Genomic DNA, 24,334 nt, shown 5'->3' with positions numbered 1-24,334 from the left:
TTTAAGGTCCAATGTAGTTTAACCTGCTTCCATGTGGCAATATCTCTTTTATATCGGCTCCACAGATTCTCATGGCTCTTTGGCCTTAAAGGAATTGAAACATTATAAAGTTCTTTTTATTTTAAGTTTTAAGGGATTTCATTAAGGTTTTTTATTTCTTATCTAACTAATTTCAAATTAGAAAAAATACTTTGAATTTCTCAACAGTTAAGTGCCCCAGGTTTTAATATTTATCGATGCATGTCAACACATAATTCTGCCTCGTGATTGGACAATCTAGTCAATCGGCAAAATTCTTGGAAAAATTTCTAAGAATTTCTACTTATTACTAACGTTTATCATTTCTGATCTAACCAATTCCACATTAGAAAAAATATTTTGAATTTCTCATCAGTCAAGTGTCCCAGGTTGAATATTTCTCGATGCATGTCACCACATTTAATCCTGCCTCGTGATTGGACAATCTAGTCAATCGGCAAAATTCTTGGAAAATTTTCTGAGAATAAGTTAATTTTTAACAGGCAAATTTTCGCCATTCTGCTTTTGCTGTGAATAGCAGGCTTGCTTCCGCTTATATTCATTGTACTAGTAAGCGCAGTGTTTACAAGTTGCCTCTCCTTGAATTCTGTGTTGGCACTGCTTTGTCCAGCTTTATCCAAATTTGAGATGGAAGCGTTTGTTGGGAAGATTTTGCCCTCTCTCCTGATTATTGTACTGATGACGTTTAGTGCTGAGGCTGAGAGAGTATCCATGGAGAAGAACGAGAGTGGTAAGTAAAGAGAACGAAACTTATTTCGCACAACACAAGACCCTATCTGCACAAGCTTTCACACAACCAAGTTTGACAAAGAAAAAACGGTGTCTGGATACCGACGATTTTAGTCATCAGAAGTTATAAGCTTGTAATTTTGTTCAAGTCTTTAGTTGTTTTCTGTTACCAGTCATTAATTTTCTTTTTTAACATTTGCATGATTATATGAGACAGGATTTGACGTTCCAAATTCAAAGGTCAATAGAAAGTGGACAGAAAATCCACTTAAGTTTTCCACATGCAACAATTATTTTGTATTTTCGTATTTAAGTCCATCGCAGTAAACAGCTTGTTTTTACCCTTAATGCGGTGGCCACTTTGTTTCTTGAATAAAATTGCAATTTTAGCCGTTCCATTAAAAATCCATTCGTCCCGCGGCCGTCAAGGAACATTGAAACTATGATATTTTTATTTCGAACAGCTCTGACTAGAAACCATTTTTATGAAAAGCTCACTTAAAAAATGATCGTGTTCATGACTCAAAATCGTTATTGACAACTGGCGATAGTAAAAAATACGTTTGACTGACATCTGAAAGACGAAAAATTCAACTGACAACTAATGGCAAAAGATCAAAAGAATTTAATTCCTAACTGAGATGAACGATCATAATTTAAACTGACTACTGGCAAATGGTAATGATCAGATACTGCTCCCTTTCAGATCATCTTAGAAAATTTCAATGTTTTCAAAAACTTAAAAACCGCTCTTCCTTAGAGGTTTTAAGGGATTTCACAAACGTTCATCATTTCTGATCAAGTCAGTTCCACATTAGATGAAATATTTTGCATGTTTGAACAGTGAAGTACTCCAGATGAAATTTAACGATGACATAATCCTAACGCGTAATTGGACAATCTATTCAATCGTCAAAATTCTCGAAACATCTCTGGGCAAAACGTAATTTTTAATAAAGTAAATTTGCCCTATTGTGCCTTAGCTGGGATTTGCAGGCTTGCCTCTCCTTGAATTCTGTGTTGGAACTGCTTTATCCGGCACTTTCTCAAATTTGAGATGGAAACGTTCGTTGTGAAGATTTTACCCTCTCTGCTTGTTATTGTACTCATGATGCCAGTGTTGTGGCTGAAAGACTTGGAAACAAGAATGGTAAGAGACAAAAACTTATCTTGTATGATACAAGAATCTACCAGCACATAATTAACCCACTATAACGAAAAACTGTATCTAGATACCTGTTTTTACCAAATTTTGTTCAAATTTAAGTTATTTTCAATTGCCATGTTGTCGAGTTTAAATGTACTTTAAATATATCTCAGTTGGATTGTTAATGTTAGAGTTTAAATCAGTGATAATGAGGAACGGCGTTAGCAAAGGCGCGCCAAAATATTTTTTTTCTTTAAAATGTGCATAATCTGACAGAAGTGGAAGTAAGAAGCTTCCTTGATTAGACAAGTAGACCATATTTTGAATGTCTAAAAAAATAACCGTCCTCGAGCAAATAGATAGCCTGTGTGATAAAACAGTCAAGTTTACAATGGGAAGATTTAGAAACGCTTATGTCAAATTTGATAAAATTGTTTATTCTCGAAAATAAGAACAATAGACAAGTATATATGTCGAACTTAATTTATTCGGTTGGGTTTATTGTATGTGTTAATTTCGTTTGTGATTATTAATTAGATTTCAAATGAGTTAACCTATCAAGGACATAAAACTGATTTTTCTTTTTCTTTATAAAAGTCTGAACATATCAAAAAGCAAGATTAAGTTTGTTAGTAGAAAATTGAAAGAAAATACGCTTTCTCAGAAGCTCCTTAGAAATTCCTCCCACACTTGTTATCAAATCACGTAAAAGATATTTCTTGTCCATTGTTTGAAGTCGAACAAAGTACAACCTGCTCCCATTTGGTTGTAAGATGTTAAAAACGCAATTTCCTTCATTTCAACTGAGATTTAAACATAATTCTCATAGAGACCTGGGTATTTCGATTAGTCGGAAGATTAAAACCTATTTTCTAGATCTATCGGATCGGATATACCTGAAACATTTTAAGTTGCTAAGAATAATTTCCCCACTAAACTGGAACCTTTCTGGATGTCTGAGAAAGAAGATATTTGGGAACCACGATGTATCAAAAAATCTCATTTCTTGTGTGAAAACCGATTGCTAGACAGAAAATATATTTTCGCGAAGCTCCTCGAAGATCCATTTTTCCTTGAAATTTAATATCTCAAAAGGTTTCTTTGTCCGTTTATTAAGGTCCAATGTTGTTTAACCTGCCTCCATTTGGTAAGATGTTTTTGATATAGGCTCCACAGATTCTCATAACTCTTTGGCCTTAAAGGAATTGAAACATAATAAAGTTTTTTTTAAGTTTTAAGGGATTTCACTAAGGTTTTTCATTTCTTATCTTACCAAATTCAAATTAGAAAAAATACTTTGAATTTCTCAACAGTTAAGTGCCCCAGGTTTTAATATTTATCAATGTATGTCAACACATAATTCTGCCGCGTGATTGGGCAATCTAGTCAATCGGCAAAATTCTTGGAAAATTTTCTGAGAATAAGTTAAATTTTTTACTTATTACTAACGTTGATCATTTCTGATCTAACCAATTCCACATGAGAAAAAAATATTTTAAATTTCTCAACAGTTAAGTGCCCCAGGTTGAATATTTCTCGATGCATGTCAACACATTTAATCCTGCCTCGTGATTGGACAATCTAGTCAATCGGCAAAATTCTTGAAAAATTTTCTGAGAATAAGTTAATTTTTAACAGGCAAATTTTCGCCATTCTGCTTTGGCTGTGAATAAAAGGTTTGCTTTCTCTTAAATTCATTGTTGGCGCGGTGTTTACAACTTGCTCTTTTTTGGGATGGAAGCGTTTGTTGCGAAGATTTTACCCTCTCTGCTTATTATTGTACTGATGACGTTCAGTGCTGAGGCTGAAGGAATATCTATGGAGAAGAACGAGAGTGGTAAGTAAAGAGAACGTAACTTATTTTGCACAACACAAGTCCCAATCTGCACACAACCAAGGTTCGCAAAGAAAAAACGTTGTCTGGATACCGAAGATTTTAATCACGAGAAGTTATAAGCTTGTAATTTTGTTTAAGCCTTTAGTTGTTTCTTGTTGTCAGTCGTGTTAATTTTTTTTGACATGTGTGCATGAACATTCTCTTGGCATGAACATATCAGACAGGATTTGACGTTCCAAATTCAAAGGTCAATAGAAAGTGGACAGAAAATCCACTTTCCTAGATGCAATAATTATTGGCCGGTTTGTTTCTTGAATAAAAATGCAATTTTAGCCGTTCCATTAAAAATCCATCCGTCCCGTCATGTAACATCGCAAAAGTATTTCGAACAGCTCTCATGACTAGAAACGTCTTTTTTATGAAACGCTCACTTAAAAAATGATCGCGTCTAGGACTCAAAATCGTTACTGACGACTGGCGATGGTGAAAAATACGTTTGACTGAAACTGAAAGGCGAAATTTTTAAGATACAACTCATGGCAAAAGATCAAAATAATTTAATTTAATTTTACTGAGTTAAACGGTCAAAAATTTTAACCGACTTCTGCCAAATGATAAAATTTCACTGACAACTGACAATGATCCTGCTCCCTTTTAGATCATCTTTGAAAATATCCATGTTTTCAAATTTCAATCTTTTTCAATGATTTTTGTTTCCCCTCAACTTGATGAAATTAAAAAAGAATGGCAATAAATCTTCTTTACCTGAAACATTTACTTTCTCCAACAAAAGAGTACGGTTTGGTGGAAGTTTTCTGACAACTGGTAAACAGCCAAAATTTATGTAGAACTGGCAAATGAGCCGTGTGTTACGATCTTATCATCCTTTCTGACATCTGACAACTTTCTTAACACAAATTACCCTGAAATTACAATATTTGCAATGAAAAGCATATGTGAAATATGAATTTGAAAGCGAATCTCTAAATTGGCTATTACATAGAGGATATTACATGGTTGCGCGGAGATATGAAATTTATCTTCGAGTGTTCAAATCGATATCTCACGAGTGAGCGCAGCGAACGAGTGGGATATCAATTTGAACACGAGAAGATAAATTTCATATCTCCAAGCAACCATGTAATATTCTGTTTATTATATAAACCTACTAATTAGGATGTTTTTGACAATTTTTCGAAGATTGCCGACTATTTTCGGAAGATTTCCGAAGATTTGCAAAATGTTGTCCGAAGGTCGTACAAATGTTTCTGAACATTTTCCGAACTTTTCCGAAAATTTCCGAAGATTACCGAGGAAGATCCGAAGATGTTTCGACTTAATATTGATTTACTTTGGCTTATTCAGCATTGAAACAGGGCAAACTTGTCAGAAAATGTTTCGAAATCGATATCTTCATATGTGAAAATAATATGTTATTTTCACGTGTGAAGATATGAGTTTTTCGCGTGAAAGATTTCCTGGTATTTCACTGAAGTTTATATAATAAATATGGATATGTAAATATAGGAGTAGTGTAGGCCTGTCAACTAATTAATACCACTGTCAAATCAGGGGTACCTAAATTTTCAGAGGACTGTGGAGGGGAGGTGCTTGAAAATGTTTTACACTAGACAGGAAGGTTCTCAATTTATTTTCATAAAGGGTAATTTCTCATTAGTCCCCTCCCTTGAACAAGGGACGCTATATCTACATAATGAAGAAAAGGGAATATAAGAAAAGTTTTCCATCTACACTTACTACTTCGTTTTTGCTCGACATTTCTATCGAAATTCCCAGTATTTGCAGACTTCACCTAAAGAAAAGGCTCTATTTTATATGACAATTATCAAGCCCCCCCCCCCCCTCTTTTTGTTTTGGACGTGGAGCATGTGCTGTGAAGCCATGCACGTTTTCCCGCGCTTGCTTGGTATTTGTTACGCCGGTGTATTTGCTACTAGTTCCCATCTTCTAATGGTAAATGGCGTGACCACAAAAGAGAACACAGTCGTAACTGATTGCAACACTGCGTGTACGAAAGATATTGAAAACATATTACAGTAGGACCCCGGTAACTCGAACTCTGAAGGGAAACGAATAACAGTTCGAGTAAGCGGGGTGTCGAGTAACTGTATTTACTTTTTATTTGTCAACTAGGTAGCAGTGGTCGTACGCTAAGCAGTAAGAACAACACTAGAGATGACTGCAACCAAGATGGCACAGAGATCCGAAGAATGATTCAGTATCCTTATGAACGACCATGCTACGCACAATTTTTTGTGGGCGGACGACAACCAGAAGGTTTGCGCACTGGCAACGATAATTTAAAATACATCTGCCAACCACCGAATCAGCAGGTTCAGCAGACCTTCTACGCTACCATGTTCGACGAACGTTATGGAATTGCGGTTTTTTCAGCCTACAAATTGACACAGGCAAACGCATACTTTCCAGGAGGCAGAAAATATGGTGTCGTACAATGGACACAAACCCCAGGTAATTTATTTAAATAAGCACAAAAAAGTCTTCCTTAAGATAAAGTTCCTTTTTGTGTAAGGGTTAGTGTTTTAAATTTCTTCAGTCAGTTTTTGGTCGCCACTTTTTATACTGAACAAAAACAGTTGTAACTGCAGGATGAAATGAGTTCTAGGAGCTCGTCTTTTCATAAACATAACTTACCGGCTTTGATTTTCATTCTTGGTTGATTTTGTTATGTATGTTACTTGAAAGAAAAAAATTCGTGTAAACATATATAAGTAATTAAACATACACAAGTAATAAGTATTGTAATTGAAGACATGAGAGCAGGGCCGGGTAGCGCTTTTAACATTCCCTTAATTATTTTCAAAATAAATACCTTATTATAGGAAATTATGTTAACACGTTTACTTTAAGCATCTAACCAGAACTTTTCTTAAATTCGCGTTAATTTTATTACGCGTAAATTTTGTTCGCGTTGTTAAAATGCTTCCTTATATTCCTATAATAAGGTAGTAGACCTATTGTGGTACTCCATTACTGGAATACCGGAATTGAAAGTAAGTAGGATAACGAGAAAGCGTTATGCTGGTATTTCCATCAAATAGTTGCAAAGAAAACGATTATTTTTGTTGAGGTTTCCTTTAATTCAACCCTTTAATCGGTGAATTTACTCGAAAAATCGGGGTTTTTTTAACCGTCATATTATTTTTTTTGGTGGTACGATGCGATTTCTCTTAACATTGCTAAAAAGCACTTTTTCACACTGCAACAAGATTTTGATGTAGAGGCCATGTCTGTATACAATATTTTACTTTGGCGCATGCGCATAAGCCAAAATGTGGACTTTTTTGGCCGACCCGTACCGATTTTTTTTTTCTTGCCCCCATTGCTTTTTTCTTTTTCCTCTGTCTTCTAATTCTCGCTACCTTCCACTCTGTGCATCCCTTCTACTGGCTGGAAAGGTTTTGGTGTTAATCAATTGTAAACCCTGGAAATGAGACCTTGATCAAGTACAAGTATATTGCCCTGTTTTACCACCAATTTTGCACCAAAATCTGATCATGTTTTTTTTTTTGATTAGCTTTGACAGAATGCAGTCGATATTCAAGATGGACAGGTGGTTCAATGACCGCTCCTTCAAATCCCGGAAAAAACCGGGTTTAGCACCACAATTGTTAAAAGTACTCATAAAAAGAAAGAGGAAGAATTGCTATAAAGCCCAGGTCGAAAAATGATACAGTTTTATCATTGCAGTCAAATACCCTCCGCTATATTTAATACTTTTTTAAGCTCGATTTTCAATAGCCGAACTTCATACTGACAAATTTGAATCCTCAACCGCCTTTAACTTCTGTGCTACTTGTGATTGGTTTAAAGAAATGCTGGCTTCTTACGGTAAAGTTTGTTAACTTCTGTAACAGCCTAAAAGCACAATACTATAATTAGACTTGTCAGTAGTGCAGTTTAGGTCCCGTCCACAAGTATCCGTTTTGATTTGGAAACGAAATTTTGTTTTTCCCGTTTTTTTAAATAAAAGGCGTCCCCACGTTTCATTCTCAAATATTTTTCGCCCGTTTCTGTTTGAAATAGAATATTTTTTACACGATTGGCCTTGAATCATTCTTTCTCTCTTCGCAGTAGCAGTAGCAGTTTTTCATGAGAAATAACATTTACCAGTTTATGCTTACGTTAAATATCATGCCCCCTTCTTACCTAAATGAATAGTTGTTCGTCCTACGGACTTCGCACTAAAAATGAAACTATAACATTTATCTTTTTGTGTCCGTCATATGTGGCCACTTTGTACTTAACTACTGTTTTTGGAAAGTTTTTTTTTAATTACTTTCGTTCACTTTTTCATTTTAAGGTGTCCAGCCACAAGGAAGTGATGCTTTATACAATGGTCGGAAACAAGAGATACGAGGTCACCTGGCCCCAGCAAATATTTTCTCAAATAACGCTCAGCGTTATGCTTCCACTTTCACGTACACAAACCATGTTCCACAGAAAAACAAGTTTAATAATGGTCTGTGGAAAACGTTTGAATACAGGATACGAGGGTATGCAAGACGATGCACACAGGTACAGCAGCAGGGACAGCAGGTTCAGGATTCTGGAATTTTGTATCTTTTAACCGGCACTTCCTTTATGCGCGTTGGCGGACAACAGGGCAACCCTCAGTCTATCGCAGAAGATATTAAGGGAATTCCACGGAATAATCCCACCGTAAAAATTCCTAATTCACTATGGACCGCTGGTTGTTGTGTACGCCCAAGTGATCAGCATACAGAAAGTTTTGCAGTGATTGGAAATAATGTCCAGCCTGCAAACCAGCAGCTTACCTGGCAAGTTAGGGTAGAACAGCTGCAAAATATCCTTGCAGCCGACGTTCATCGACACGGTCTTAGCAATCAAAACGTCCTTTTGTTTCCAGGTAATCAAAATTGCTTGAGGAATACTCAGCAGAACCTTTAAATGACGTTCAAGCCGCTTAGGCAGGCTACAAAATAATGGAAACAGTACACCACCATACCAAATAATCCAACGAACAAACCTGTATCGATTAATGATAACAAAGAAATAAATGCGAATAAGGAAATTAATGATTTAAAAAGAAAAGAAGAAAAAGATGTAAATTAACAGGAAAAAATGTAATCAGCAAGCCGGCTAGCCGGTAGCCAATGATTTTCATTATCTGATACTTAACTTGTATAATAACCGTATCGCGGATTAAACTGTAAGAAAATGGCCTTTGGCTAGCAGCAGAACGCAGCCTTTGACCAAGTTATCGATAAACAATATACAATAAATTGTAAACGAAATAAGTGGTGTTACTGATTAAAATGCTTTATTTTCACCTGCGAATTACCCTAACCGCGTTCTTGATTAGTTATCAGCATCACAAGTTGGTAGGGTATTTTAATTGTAACGGCGTATGCTAAATGCAGACTGCGGACCAGCAGACGCGTTCTCTCGGCTTGGCTCTGAATCCAAAGTTTCTGCTACAGATCCAGAGTTTTTTACTGCGGATCCATAGTTTCTACTAATCGCGTTCCCAGATCTCTTGTGGACGAGGCCGACGGCGAGATCTGGTCAAGTGATAACCTGCGTAGCAGGCGTAAAAAGGGAGAGGGGGAGAGGGGGAGGGGGAGAGGGGGAGGGGGGAGAGGGGGGAAGAAGGGGATCACCCCCTCCTCCATTTCTACTCCTCGAATTCTTTCAAACCGCAAGTAAGTAAACAGTCAGTGCCGAGGAAATACATATGCGAACAGAAGGAAGTAGAACAGCCTTGGAAATAATTTCAAACTCGGGACAAAACAACTCAGTGATAAGTTTTCCCGGTTTCCGTTCTTTTATAGGGACGCATTTCATCGTGCGGGAATATATGAATTAAACAGGACAAATATCTGGCGAATGCAAAGCAGAAAACAAGTCAAAATATATTTGCTTGAGCTTTTTTTGTTTATAGTTTTTCAAATTGATTGTAAAGACGTAAATACATCAGAAAACAAGGCAAAAATAAATTTGCTCGAGCTTATTATTGTTTTATAGTTTCTCAAATTGACTATTTAGTTGTAAATACATCAGACAATGTCAGAAAATGTCCGTGGAATTTGTGTTTGTGTTTGTTATTCGAATGTTGTTGCTCAAGATATATTTGTTTTATACGCCCGGGTAATAATTTCTTTCGGACATGCGCTCTTAACTGGCCTGTCACATTCCTGACAGGCGATCACGTGGTAGAATCGGATTTGACCAGATCTCACCTTCGGCTTCGTCCACAAGAGATCTGGGAACGAGATTAGTTTCTACTACGGATCCAAAGTTTTTACTAGGAATCAAAGTTTCTACTACGGATCCAAAGATTTTACTAAGCATCCAAAGTATTAACTACGGATCCAAAGTTTTTACTATGCATCCAAAGCCTTAACTACGGATCCAAAGTTTCACTATGGATCTAAAGTGGGTGTCTCAAAAGCTAAGACCTGAGACCATGGAGCTAAGACCTAAGGTTTTAGACCTAAGACCCCTCCCAATCTCTTCCAATCTCAAAAATTAAGACCTAAGAGCCCCCTCCCCTTGAAGAAAAAAACAACCACCATGTGAGTTAGCAGCCAACATCCAAGAAGAAAATACCATAATTTTTGTTGTTGACTGACTTCGTTTAGATGCCTTGCGTAGCCATTGGCCTTGAGGAATTTAAAACTGGAGAAAACTTAACAGAAATCACTTGCATATAAGAGAAATGAAAGCTTCGACGAACCTTTAATCTTTCACAATAGCGTCACTAAACCAGGTTTCAAACAACCAAGCATCTGAGAGGACCATAATCCAGTCCCTGAACCCCAGTCCCTTCCGCGCCCTATATATAGGGTTGGACTCTCTTTTTGCGCCAGGTTCAACCCCAATATAGGGTGCGAAAGGGACTGGGGTTTAGGTACAGGACTAAGAGGGCCAATAATAGCGAAGCGCGCGAATGACGTCACGACTCAGGTTAGACTCAGACAAACAAACCGAAATGGCGGACGATTTTCCAAAAACACTTTCTAAAGCAGCCGTTATTCCTAAAACACTTCAATAAAACGAAAGATTCGCCTAGATTCCTTCTATTTCTCTCAGAACACGCTGATGTTTTTTGAGCCTTGTGGCGGTTATTCTCATTTGCATTCTATTTTTAGACTTTGCGCGCTTCGCTATTAAAACCAACTAATCAGAGTGCTTAATTGCCGGTCAAATATTTTCTAACGGTGTTCTAACTATTAAACCGGGTAAAGTTTCTACAGTTCTTTTTATTTTTCAATGATGCATTGATTTTAATGATACGTGCAGCGTCGTTGCCAAGAACATTTTGCAGACCTGTTACGGTAACTTGCCGGGTAAGCGAGAGATCTACTCTTCAAATCCGAGGGTAAATAAAAGTGATGTATGTATATATATTTATACATATGAAGATCTACTCCTTGCACTTGATTCTGACGGTTGTTTACTAGCCTTCGTAGCTGCCAGGATTCGCGATCGAGTGCTTTGTTTACGGCGAACGGCGGAGTCGACCTGCGAAGCCGCGAGGGAATTGGGGAGAAGTCTGTTAAAAATCATTGCAAAACTCCTTGCGTTCGGATTATTGGGGTCGCGTTAAAAAATTGAAGCGGTTACTTTGAAAATGTATGTTGCTTAGCATGCGAAACGTCAAGTTTAGTAAAAAAAAAAAATGCGTTGTTTTACCATGTTTATCACCACTGTTAGTTTTATATGTTTAATCAAGCTACGATGCCCTGAGAACAAGCTTAAGAGTTTATTTGTTACATAACTTTTATGCGTTTCCGTTTAGTGGTCTGACTAGTTCTCGGTAATGGCAAATAGTAAGTAAAGTTATTTTAATATTCAGCCTTTTGCAGGTTTTGTTCGTTTTATATTTGTTTAGCCGTAAACGCCCACTATCACCCATTTACCTTTGCAGCCGTTCAATGTTTTTGTTTTGAAAACACAGGCCTGTTCCTGATTGGCTCTCTTCTTTTTCGTGGGTTACTAATGTGTCACGCCGTTCTACAAGGCAATTTGGCGATATACTGAAGTAGAATCTCAGTATTGTCGATTCTGTAATACTCGGAGATGGTTTCTAGCTTGTACAGAAGAATTCTAAGTTTCTTGTGGAAAGTTCTGGGCTCAGAAGTGGGCCGGCGAGCTATCGGGAAACGACGAATAAGTGGGCATGAGTGCTAAGGTTAGATGCTTAGAATAGATACGACTAACGCTTCGGCAAATTTCGATGAAACATTTCGATGATTTTTTGACTTTAGGAACTAAAAATCGATATCGATCGATAGGCTGTACTGTTACCATTAAAGGCAATGCGTTATGCGGAAGGATTGAGGACTGACCATTCAATTAAAACGGCTAATTCAAATTCCGTCAGATTTGTCTGTCTCGTTTATTAGAACCACTTCAACAAAATGATGATTGCTGTGGATTATCACTTCAAGATGTCAACAATTTCAAGCCATTCTGCTCAGGTCACTTTAAATTACGAAACATGTATAGACTTGAAGTGGAGTGTTGAACAAAATTACAGTGACATGCAATTGTGTTCGATTTAAGTCTGCGCGTGCTTATGAGAAGTAACCTTGTTGTAGAGTATTGTCGCTGCTTGTAACATGTGCTTGGTTATAACCAGTCTGGTAAGCTAAATTTGCCTTTGTATTTAGTCTGATAAAATCCTAGTTGTAGTTGTTCGTCTGGAAAATGTTTCTTAAGATAGAAGTGAAGATCGTCTGGAAAAACTGGCTCTAAACTGAGATAGAAGTGAACACTCAAGAGTTTTCTTGTCTTTACTTATGTTATGTTGAATGCTTTTTTTTAAACAAATTGTCAAAAATAACTATGCCCCTAAATAAACAGAACAGATATTTCGATGTCTAAACTGAATGAATTACTCGAGTATCACGATATTTTATCGAAGATAGATCCCGTGTAAATTGGTTTATCCATTTAACTCGGCAGAGAATTAGAAATGTAAAATTTACATTTCAGTTTAAAGCGTTCATTTTGTTTAAAAATAAAACAATCATAACAGTCGTTCGGAAAGCATTATTCGTGTTAAGTTCGTTTGTCATTTTTTATAAGATTTCAAACCCTTTTTCCTGAAAAGGAGGTGACAGAATTTATTTTCCATTACTGAAATTTAAGCTAATGAAAAGCAAGTTGAATATTGAAGAAGAAAATTGAAAGAAAATATGTTCTTACAGATGCTCCTTAGAAAGTCCACCTTTCCTGAAATCTAATACCTTTAAATGACTTGTCTTTTAATAACAAAGTTTAACCTGCTCTCATTTGACATTTAGTTTAGACGCCTATAGCATGGGCTTTGTGGTCTGTGCTTTTTTTCTTTAAGGTTAACGATGTGAACTTTTCGTCAATCCGACATCCAGAATCAGCCCAGAAACGGTGAATCCCAAAAACTCCATTATCAAATTTGAATCTCACTTTAAATTCTCCACTTTTTGTAAAAAAAACAAAAAACAATAATATGACTATCTTAAATTTTGTTCGTCGTTTGTGATTATCAATTAGATTTTAAATACGCTTTCTCGAAGTCGAAGAAGGTTAAACCTTTCCCAATTTGATATCAAGACGCCTACTCTAGGTGGTCTGCGCTTTGTTTCTTTAATCTTAACAAAATTGATATTTTCGTTATTTCAACCAAAATTGGAAAGGAAAATTGAAAGAAAATGCGCTTTCTTAGCAGCTCCTTAGAAATTCCGCCTTTCCGTGAAATCTGATAACTTAAAATGTCGTGTCTATTAAAAAACAAAGTTTAACCTGCTCCCATTTGACATTTAGACGCCTATGCTTTGTTTTCTTTAGTTTTAACGATGCGAACTTTTCGTCAATGCGACATCCAGAATCAGCCGAAAAACGGTGAATCCAAAAAACTTCATTGTCAAATTTGAATCTCACTTTAAATTCTTAACTTCGCTGTAAAGCAAGAAAAAAAAATCTTAAATTTTGTTTGTCGTTTGTCATTATCAATTACATTCTCGAAGACGAACTGTTAAACCTGCTCCATTTCATATCAAGATGCCTTGACGGTCTGCGCTTTGGTTCTTTAATTTTAACAAATGACATTTTCGTTATTTTAACATAAACCAAAATTCTTTCAAGAGACCAGGGTATTGACCAAGGAAAGACAACATGAATAAGCAGAGACTGAAACAGTAAATCCAAAAAACTCCATTAATTGTCAAATTTGAATCTCACTTTAAATTCTCCACTTTGTTGTAAAACAAAAAAACAATAATAACAGTCTATTTAATATGTCTAGCTTAAATTTTGTTCGCGTTTGTGATTATCAATAAGATATAAATACGCTTTCTCGAAGTCCAAGAAAGTTAAACCTTTCCCAATTTAATATCAAGACGCCTAGGTGGTCTGCGCTTTGTTTCTTCAATCTTAGCAAAACTGATATTTTCGTTATTTCAACCAAAATTGGAAAAGAAAATTGAAGGAAAATGCGCTTTCTTAGAAGCTCCTTAGAAATTCCGAATTATTTACTGAACGGTCGAGTTCGTGTTTAAGTTCGTCCAGCGGCTTGCATGTGTTCGTTTTCATTTCGAATATAAGTTGACCAAGGAAAGACAAGATGGAATTCATTTTACTGATATTATGAGCCATCAACATGTAAAAACAAGTTGAAGAATTAAAAATATATATATGCTTTTTCAGAATCTCCCTAGAGATTATACCTTTCCTCGGTTTTTCTTGTCTGTTAATTAAAAGTCGATCAAAGTTTTACGTGCTTCCATTTGACGTTAAGATGGCTTCAACTGGATACACTCCAGATTTCTTGACTTGACGAAATTCGTCTTAACGAAGTTGATTGAAGTGCGAACAATGCGAATCGCGCTTTGTGTTCCATTTTAAGCGTCTTTACAAGGGTTAAAGGTTGTTTTTTAATTTTACTTTTTCTATTTTTAACTTAAAAAGGATTGGACATTTGTAGCAAAATGCTTATGACAATGCTTATCATTTCCGAAGTAATGAAATTCAAATGAATATAAGAATTCGGTTTGCCTGGGGTTGACTGATAACTGGGAAATATCCAAAAGCTTAAGTGAGAACTGATACTAAAAAGACGGGAAATTTTAAGGATAACAATGACTGAGTCTCGATCTCATCTTCCCTATTGACATCAGTTAAAAAACACAACTTTCGCCATTCATAGTGTCGGGATCCGATCTAAAGGCTCTTAGGGAACAGGCAGTTTTCAGTGGCTTAAATTTTGTTGAACAAATTATAGCCATCTTTATTTTTTTATTATTTTCGTTCTGTCGAATTATACGCTTTGGTTTCTCAGTTACATACATTAGATTTCGACTAAATTAAATTAAAACATTGATGTAATCGTTTTCCTTATCAGGAATTGAAATTGAAATTTCCGTAATCTCATCAAAGACCAGCGTATTTCGAGTGGTTAAGTTTATACCCTTTTATTTTCAAGGTGTCTGGGAATCACCATGTCCGAGTGATTCAGTAGGCAATCTTTTTCACACTGGAAGCAATCAGAAAATTTCTGGTCAACTTTACACAAGCATTTTCTTGGAAAATTAAAATAATTACTAAACCGTTGAGTTTTTCTTTTAGTTCGTTCAGCTTACATGTGTTCGTTTGTAACTTCGAATAGGTTGACCAAGGAAAGACGTTATGGAATTTATTTGTTCCTATACTGATAAACAATGTCCCAAGCAAGTTGAAGAAAATGCACTTGCTCAGAATCTCCTTAGAGATTCCACCTTTCCATCGGTTTCCTTGTCTGTTGATTAATGACGATCAAAAATAAGCTTGTCCTGCTTTCGTTTGCTCTTAACTTGTCTTTATACACTCCAGATTTTCCTCACGTGCTTTTATCTCGACGAAATCAATTGACTCAATTGATTCTAAAATGAATAGCTCCTTGTTTTGAATTTTTATGAGACTTCACAGCACTTCATCGTTTCGATGGTGGTGAATTCCTAATTTTTTCCATCGCTTCCGATCTAATAATTTCCACATTATATACAGTACGGTTCCCCTAGGATTGAGTGATAAAATGTAAATAGCTAATATATAGATTTAGGCAAGCCTAAAAGCGGAGCTCCCCAGTTATTTCACCTTTATAATTTTTTAGACTGATTTTTATATTCATGTTATTTTCTTTATATATGATATCAAGAGAGGATGATGATATGTATCCCTTTTTACCATGAACAACACCAAATAAGAGTTAAAAAATTGATCAATCAACAATATCATTAGTAGTCTACGCATAACCTTCTAAAGATATACTCGCAACTCTCAAAGTTAACCAAGAACAAAGAAAGGTTTGCTCTTGAAAATATCCATACCCTCATCATAACTGGTATGTTACAGCTGCACATAGCATACAACTGGAAAGTTTTGCATGTTGCTTACCCACCCCCCCCCCCCCAAATAGGGGGCCTATACGATGGAATGGTGACGATGACAGTCTTATTATTGCCTAACACCAAAAATAACAGCTTTCTGCTAGCAAACTGGAGTAAAAGGTAGTGGCAAGCAAAATATTGATATTCTGTCATTCTGCCAAATAGGGTCCCCCAAAACGATAACACCTTTTTCCTTTATATGAGTCCCTTTGCCCTTTGCCTTACTACATGTAAACTTAGCAAAAATTCTGGAGAGGCATAAATACTGTTTGTTAGTTCTAAACTCAGGTATAGATTGCTTGGCAAAAATTTTACCATGCCATTTTACCATGCATTAAGAGATTGATGAAATGTGTATCTCATTATCATAATTACTGTTCTTTGTAGTGTGGGCACTGGGAATCAAATGTTTAGGTAGCAGGATGATTTTTTATGTACATGATTGTACCTTATCTGGCTTTATTTCATTAACTTTAAAATTACACCTGTCCTTATATATAAATTGTATTCTACACACAGTACATGTACACAAGTGTTATTTGTACATGCAATGAAGAATATATAAATATAATAATCTGATTGTTCATTTATCTCTTTCTGTGTCTGCAACTCTGTGGAAATTCTGCTACTCGTGTTGACCCTGAAAAAGGCAAAAAAGACATAAGATTTGTTGATGATCATTCAATGGCATCAAATGAATGTTTATAATTTTAAATTAGCTTAAATTGTTTAGAACACTCTGCAGATACATAAAAAAAGAGAGATATTTTTCCAATTTTTGCCTGGGCCAGGGACTGTGTTGGGGGATACCGTACTAAATGATCTAATAAACGCCCGGGGCGTCTATTAAATTTTAGGGGTCATAGGGAAGGCATTAAATAGATATAAGGCGTTAACAAGAGAGAGGTGTTTATTTCACTTTAACTGCAACAACGTCAACAAAACAAATAGGATGCATAGTTTACTCGCGGAGAGAGATACAAAACAGAGTTGGTGTGTAGCAGACTAATCTAATCTGCGCTAATGCAAAGCCTAGAGATGTCGTTCATAGTTCGATATGGACGTTTTCATCGTCATCGGGGTCAACCATGTTGGCGTTGTTGGCCTCTTCGATGTCCGAGTCAAGCAAGAAACTAACTATATTGCGTGATTTTACTCTATGGAGCATTTCCTTGGTTTTTTAGATGATTCTTGGAGGGGGGCGTCTACTAGACACGGGGCGTTTATAAGAGGGGGGCGTCTAATACAAACTTTACACTTCAGGGGAGGCGTTTATTAGATACAAGGCATTTATTTGAGAGTGGGCGTTTACTAGATCATTTACGGTATGTTCAGAACCAAAAAAATCCTTTGACCTACTGAAAGCATAAATAGTGCTATCAATAAGACCTGGCACATGAATGAGCTTTGGTGGGTGTTTCGGGGTGAATCACTGGCTAAAATTCATGATTTCCCTATTAAATGAGGTGTCTTAAGACTCTTATATTGCTCTCTGACAGGTGCTGTTGAAAGCACTGTGATTAATTCCATGAAAGCTTACATATTCTCCCCTTTCTTAGCGATGTAGCTAAGAAAACACTACGCTGGCTCATCAACAAGCCCAACTGGCTTTTCTGGCCTTAGCAGCTCTAAAAGTTTACTAACTCTTTGTTTTCATGTGAAATTTCAGCTGAGTTAAAATTCTATTTCTATATTCGCCTAGTACCACAACAAGACAATTTATGTCAAGTTAGGGTTTGAGCTTACATGTAGATATTAAGGTTAGCTATTAACAAGCGGAATTTGAACAGGTCAATTTGCACTTCTCCCACAAAATAATTACAAGTATTCCAGTAAATTGTTGGGTTTTTTGCCCTCCTATCCCTCCCCCATCCCCTCTTTTCTTGAACAATGAAAACATTACATTTTGTATGTTTATTTACATGTGCTGTTACATGTAAGTTGTGTATATTAAATTCCTCAATAGAACCACGATTTTAAGGAAACATAAACTTACCAAGCAGTTGAAACACCTATCATTTCTTAAACCCCAACATTTTACACTTAAAAAACAAGTTTCATGCACTGATGTAGATTCACAAAAACTAAACTCTGTTACAGAGCATTTAGAGAAATAAAGGTATATATAAACTGACACTAATCTAATGCTTACCTTCATCATCACAGACATAAACTGCACCCCTTGAATTCCTGTTTTCCCTCACTAAAAACAAAATGTACACCATATCAAAAACCCATAAAAGGTAGGGAAATCCTAATATAGCAAGTTTTAGAAATGCAACAGATTTGCTTATATAAAATTAATGATAAACTCAAACTGCCTCTTACAACCTCCATAAATACCTGTCACTCAATTAACCTCATAAACCTTGATGTACATTTAAATGTACATGTATTTTAAATTTGCTTTAAATGATATTCTCCTCATTGCAGACAGGCCCTTTTTAAACTTTTTTTTTATTTCAGGGTCAAAAACACAAATTTGCAAATGCACATGTAAATTTTGATCTTGTAGTGTAACTGGAAATTTGCTCTTTCCAACGTTTTAAAGTGCTGTGTTCCTCCTACTTCGGTGATTTAATTACGGTGATTTAGTTACACGAACGACTGAGTGCTAATACATTGAATGCTTGTTAATCTAAATAACAGAAACTTTTCTAATCTGTTAAAAAAGGAACATCAATAATACATAAGCTTAGCTTACCTTGGTTTCGTAAAGGGATTTTGTCTTTGACCGTCTTTGCTTTAAACTCAACAAGTAGCTTGGAAGATTTACGTCCATTTCGATCGGTCACAATCTGTTTTTCTTTGGCTGCTATCCCGGGATAAACGAGGAATACATCCAGAAATAATTTATCTGTAATAAACTGTCGTGTGCTTTTCAATTGCGGAGACTCTCGGTGATCGTGAACTCATTCGTACGCTTGGTAAATCGGCATGTTGTGAGTTTGTTTCCTGCCTTTTGACTCTGAACCATATTCAAAATTCTGCTGTTAACCTTGCTGTTTCACGAAAGTTTAGGTATAAACCAGGAGGGAGCGGTAAACTCGTCAGCTCGGTTGTCCCGAGGTCTTGGGCAATCGTGACGTCACGGCCATCGAAGCGTGGAAACGCTAAAAAATTTTCGAAAATGGCGGCGTAGCCAATGTAAGATAACACTGGTTCAAGCTGTTTTTCTACTCATTCCAGCTTCAAATGGTGTCGTGTTTCGGTCAACACATGTAGCTGTTTTCGTTCTTTCTTTAGAGGTAGGTGGAATTTAATTTTTACCATTAAATGATGCAAAAACTGCATTTCAAAGCATTTCGGGCCTAGCCTTGCGAGTGAAAATTGTGGAGGTAGATTCTAGTTATTCGCACGGTAAAATTCCTTTTTTTCTGTGATCGGTAACGTGAAGGGATGTAAAACTTGGTCTCAGAAAAGATTATACACACAAGAAAACATTGTACTTAAAAATAGCTCCGTATAATCAACAGTAAAAATGATCAGTCCATTTGGAGGTCGATCTTTGATCGTCTTGATGAACTTCTGCTCAAACTGTTCTGTAAAAACTTACAGAAAACAAGAATATTATCACAAATATGATTAAATAAGGGGGTCACAGGCTACTCATTTTTACTGGGAACTATTCAATGATTTTAATAAGCTTCTGAATTACTTATTTTGACTGTTGTGCTAAGCTTGCAAATTCCTAGTAGCTGCTTGAGTTAATATGATTTTCTTGAATTGTATTGCTGCTAAGTGTGGAAAATATAAGTTTAATATTTTGTCTGAAGTTTTATTTGGCCAGGTACTGACCTGGTGATCGACTTCATTGAATTAGTCCCACAAATGTTTGTGCATCCTTCTATTGCACATTGTACACTTCCTTCAAGGTATGATAATAGACCAAAAATTAATGTTTTCACCCAAATTAAATGTTTTAAATTGATGTTTTTCACAAATCTTTGGACAAATTTACATTGCATTAATTTACATCATGAGATCTAGACCTTCGACTATTTTTTGCAATAATGCTAACCTTCTTCTGCTCCTCCTACAGGACACGACATTCTTGGAGGATGTTCCCAGTTCCCTGTTCTCTTCACAGATAAAAAGCAAGGGAAAGTCAACTGGCAACCACATTTCCCTGATATGTTTCTTATCAACCCAGGGCTTGAGACTAACAGTAGCCAACTAGCCAAAGACTACTAAAATTTAGGTTTGGGCTACCAGGTTTAGCATTCCTACTAGCCATTTGGGTAGTGAAAAACTCGGAAAAGTCAACTGTTCTTGATAGAAATCAATATGTCTGAATAGTGAAAAATTACTTTTGGCTAGTAAAATCTGACATGTCACTAGCCAGTAAACCAGTGAGTTTAAAAGTTAGTGTCAAGCCCTAGGCCTGTCAACCTCAACATCTTCATCCAGTACATTCAACAATGCTTGCTGGAAAAGTTCAGATAATTTGATATTATGTATTAAAATGCTTGTCAATTATGTCTTGAAAGTAAATATGAAAATAATTTTGGAGTAAAGTTTCTGGTTTTACAAATATATTCAAAGCAAGATCACAGGTTTACCACCTGAGCAAGATAATTTCTTCCTCTTGTCCTGTTGCTCCAGGGGATCACTCCCTTCCAAGATCTATTGTTAAACATTTAAATATATTATCACTTTCTATGACATTCATGGATTAGAGCATTTTTCTAATTAAAAATATGTAACAGAATTTGCAACATTTGTTACCTTTGCCTTTCTTCTGTAGAAAAGTGGCTCTCGCTTGTAAATCGTTTGAAAAAGGCATTGACAGGCTTACACAGACTCCCCTATTGTGGTTTCACTTTAGCGATGCACAAGCCTTTAAAGTTTTGCTCTGACAAGTTTGTCTTTGAGTGATTTACCTCTTTTGTATGATAAAATCGGAGACGTTTTGTAAATTGTTTTCAGCAGTGGCTGATTTTGGATGAGACCCCAGTGTTGCATCAGTATTTGTGTAAAATGTTTAACCCCTGGGTGATACGTTGTCACAAAAGGCATTATTTTGCATTTATGTATCAGTCAATTCCAAGTGAGATCATGCCCCCCCCCCCCTTCCCGGCAAACCCCCGGGTATTTGACTTTTTTCAAAATGTCTGATCAAATTCCCCACTATGTGGGCCAGTTGCACGGTCACCCGGTCGGGGCTGAAATGTCATTGTGAAAACTGTATTAAAAATTACTCTCTCCAGTTTCACTGCAATGTTTTTGTCTCTTTTTCTGAGTTTGCAAAGTTTCTGCCATTTTCTTCCCTGGGCTTGTTTTCCCTTCAATGAAAGAAGTTATTTAATTATTGTGTTTTGTGGGCAATTACACATAAATACATACAAGGGACAGAAAGATTTTCAATGAGGGGAAAGAGTTGGCTGAGAACAAAGATTTTTATTTGCCTAAAATTATTATTATAATTATTATTATTATCGTATCTATAACAATATTCTTGATTTTGATTGGTTCTTCGTGTGCCTATTTGTTGCATAATCATATGGGTGTCCAATTACAGGTACCAATTTGAACAACTTCAAATTGGATACCCCCTATGGCATTCGCGCATCAATTACGTTTTGAAATAACTTGCCTGATTAATTTGAATTGTACACCACTCAGTCTAATTACTATTAGTTATCATCATTTTATTTTTTTGGCAGAGGGGGTGGGGGGCATGGTAGAATGAGCACCTTACCCCCACAAAATGGGACACCCCAGGGATTTGTGAGTTTGTTTGAGTATAAAATTATATTAACAGCAATGATAATGATACAAATTTAATTGTACCCCACTAACCTTAGCATCATTGTTATGTAGATACTGTATTTTTTTCAGTTGGTTGACTAGTTTGCCTTTCTTTTTGTTTATGGCCATCCTTTTTTGAATTAGTTTGCATTACAATAATGCCTGGGCAATAACATATCCATGGGTATAAACAAATGTGCATAAAAATGATGAAAACATGCACATTTTTATTGTAGTATGTAGTTGGAAAGGCCCCAGGCATAATAAATCTGCATTACAAGAATTGTTGATAATTTCCCAAGGAATGAAAGAAGTTACAAAGTGGGTCAAATCCTAATAAAGTCTCAAGTATGGATGTGAAATGACCAAAACAGATATGTTTACATCCAAGTATTCTGACAAGCAGCTAATTCTGTCTTCTACCTCTATCTGCTGTTATGCACCTTCTAAATGGGTTTGCTGTAAAATATTCAAGTTAAACCAAGGTTTGCCTAAATCGTGTTAAATTATTTAGGGCCGGCCTTCAATATACTTGTCATTTCGGTCAAAAAATATATTTGAAGTTTGCAGCCGAGATGAACTGAACGATGCGGACGCCCGAGGAAACAGCTTGAGAACAATTTTTAATAAACAGGACGAATTTTGGTCTAAAACCATGTCCATGTGTTAGTAGCCTTTAAGAATTGCAAATGGTGCTTCTATTTCTGAAGCTACTTTCTGAAAAATTGGCTCTGGGAGCAATTCTGTCGTTAACTATACGGCTGCACCAGCTTAAACGAGTACGGTGGCTTATCGATCTCCCACATGCATGGTATGGATAGTTGGATACTATATCTTATAAAAAAGTTTTATTGGTTAAATCACTTACCAGTTCAACATATTGGATCTTTTAGGTTCTTCCTGATCTTGTGAAAACTTCCTACGTCTCTTTATAAAGTCGATCGATGTCTTTTTGTAAATATATTTGTTTTCGAGGGAAGCTCGCGTCAGCCTCCCGCAATAATTTGATTTTCCTCGCCGAGTACGGTGGATTTACTTTTTTTAGATTATTGTAAGGATTTTTTAGAAATATTGGACAAATCACAACGGCAAATGTAGACTTAACAAGCCGTGTTTTGGCTTATGGGTTTGCATTATAAGCGCTTTCATCATTTTTGTGCCTATTTCTTCATTTGCTTTTTCGCGGCAATCACGCAAACTACGCAGCCATTACCCCCAGTGAGCTGTGATTAAAGTCACTGATCATTTTAAGAAAGCTTTTTAACGATTTAATGTTTTCGGTCATTTAAAGTTTTATATTTTTTCAACATCATATCGTTCTCTCCGTGGTGGATATCTTTGGGTTTGAAAGATATCGGCCTTGAAATAGCGCAACATCGTAACATTTTGATCACGATCCCTATCGATCGATCACGAAATTTTTTGTTTTAATTACTTCATGGCTATGTGTTTTAGCCAAATTTGAACCTAAAAGGCTTACTCGTATATAAGATTCGGCATATCAACGATCCTTTCATGATTTTTGTTATGATTTGTTTGATTATAACCGCATAAAACACTCATGGGGAAACCATTTGTTTACCTGAGTTTAAACTTCCCGGGCCAGCCGATTCGTGACGTCACGATTGCCAGACACCTCGGATTTTTTTGCCCTTATTCGCCCACTGGAGCCCAGGCCTAAGTTTACCGCTCCCTCCTGGTATAAACCAGACTGGGCAGACTGGGCACAAGTTCCTTTGTGAAATTCTGTTCGCCACAAGTTCAAAATAAGCTTGATAAGCTTATAAATTTCATTTAGCCGAGCCGACAGCAACCAGCGCACTTCCCCAATTTCACTTTCCGCTTCATGTAATTCAAGAGCAAATGACCACAGAAAAGTACTTGCGCCCGCGATTCAATGGTGAAAAGTTACTTGGTCAGCGGTCAACTTCAAAAAAACATTCGACCTCGATGTCTTCTATATCTGAGCCCGCGATATGGTCATGTGATACTGGTCAGCGGAAAGCTTGTTTTGACAGCTGTCAATTCACCATAACATTGATGCCCAATAACAAAATGTAAGTCGTTGGACAGCCGTTGACATCACAAGAGGATGGCATGCATTGTCTCCCCTCTGGTCAGGATTACATTGGCACTCCCCTCCCCCTCCCGGAGAGTCTGTACGGACGTTCGCTCGTACGCTGACGTCATAACCAATTTTTTTCGGCTCGATGGCTTACCAAAAATTCTAAGGAATGGGGCTACGCTCTGGGAGCTCCGCTAATATTTATTCTAGAACTGAAAAAAAGACTCAAAATTTTAAGGGTTACAATGATTGAGTCTCAATTTCTTCACCCTTGCTAAAATCTGGCAAATTATTGTTTAAATGATATTTTCGCCACACATTTTGCCGGGATTCGACCTTATATTGCTCTT

General features: G+C 36.4%; 1 protein-coding gene and 2 long non-coding RNA genes across 3 annotated transcripts; 2 read left to right on the top strand and 1 right to left on the bottom strand.

Annotated features, from left to right (window-relative positions):
- The first annotated feature begins 561 nt into the window (after positions 1–561).
- On the top strand, positions 562–8,705 carry LOC144640291 (uncharacterized). The gene is made up of 3 exons (XM_078499471.1): positions 562–769; positions 5,907–6,245; positions 8,098–8,705. The coding sequence occupies exons 1-3, from the start codon at positions 667–669 to the stop codon at positions 8,703–8,705; spliced, it is 1,050 nt and encodes a 349-aa protein (XP_078355597.1). The 5' UTR covers positions 562–666.
- Positions 8,706–16,121: 7,416 nt separating this feature from the next.
- On the bottom strand, positions 16,122–19,193 carry LOC144640294 (uncharacterized). Its single transcript, XR_013568328.1, has 3 exons — positions 18,873–19,193; positions 18,321–18,371; positions 16,122–16,808 (listed from the first exon to the last, which is right to left on the bottom strand). It is a non-coding gene; the product is annotated as an uncharacterized LOC144640294 (long non-coding RNA).
- Positions 19,194–19,203: 10 nt separating this feature from the next.
- On the top strand, positions 19,204–20,685 carry LOC144640293 (uncharacterized). Its single transcript, XR_013568327.1, has 2 exons — positions 19,204–19,416; positions 20,211–20,685. It is a non-coding gene; the product is annotated as an uncharacterized LOC144640293 (long non-coding RNA).
- Positions 20,686–24,334: the final 3,649 nt, after the last annotated feature.

The sequence above is a fragment of the Oculina patagonica genome, unplaced genomic scaffold, assembly GCF_052425735.1.
Source record: "Oculina patagonica isolate OP01 unplaced genomic scaffold, crgOcupat unplaced24, whole genome shotgun sequence".
Classification (NCBI taxonomy): Eukaryota; Metazoa; Cnidaria; class Anthozoa; order Scleractinia; family Oculinidae; genus Oculina; species Oculina patagonica.
This window is presented reverse-complemented; position numbering and strand designations above follow the sequence as displayed.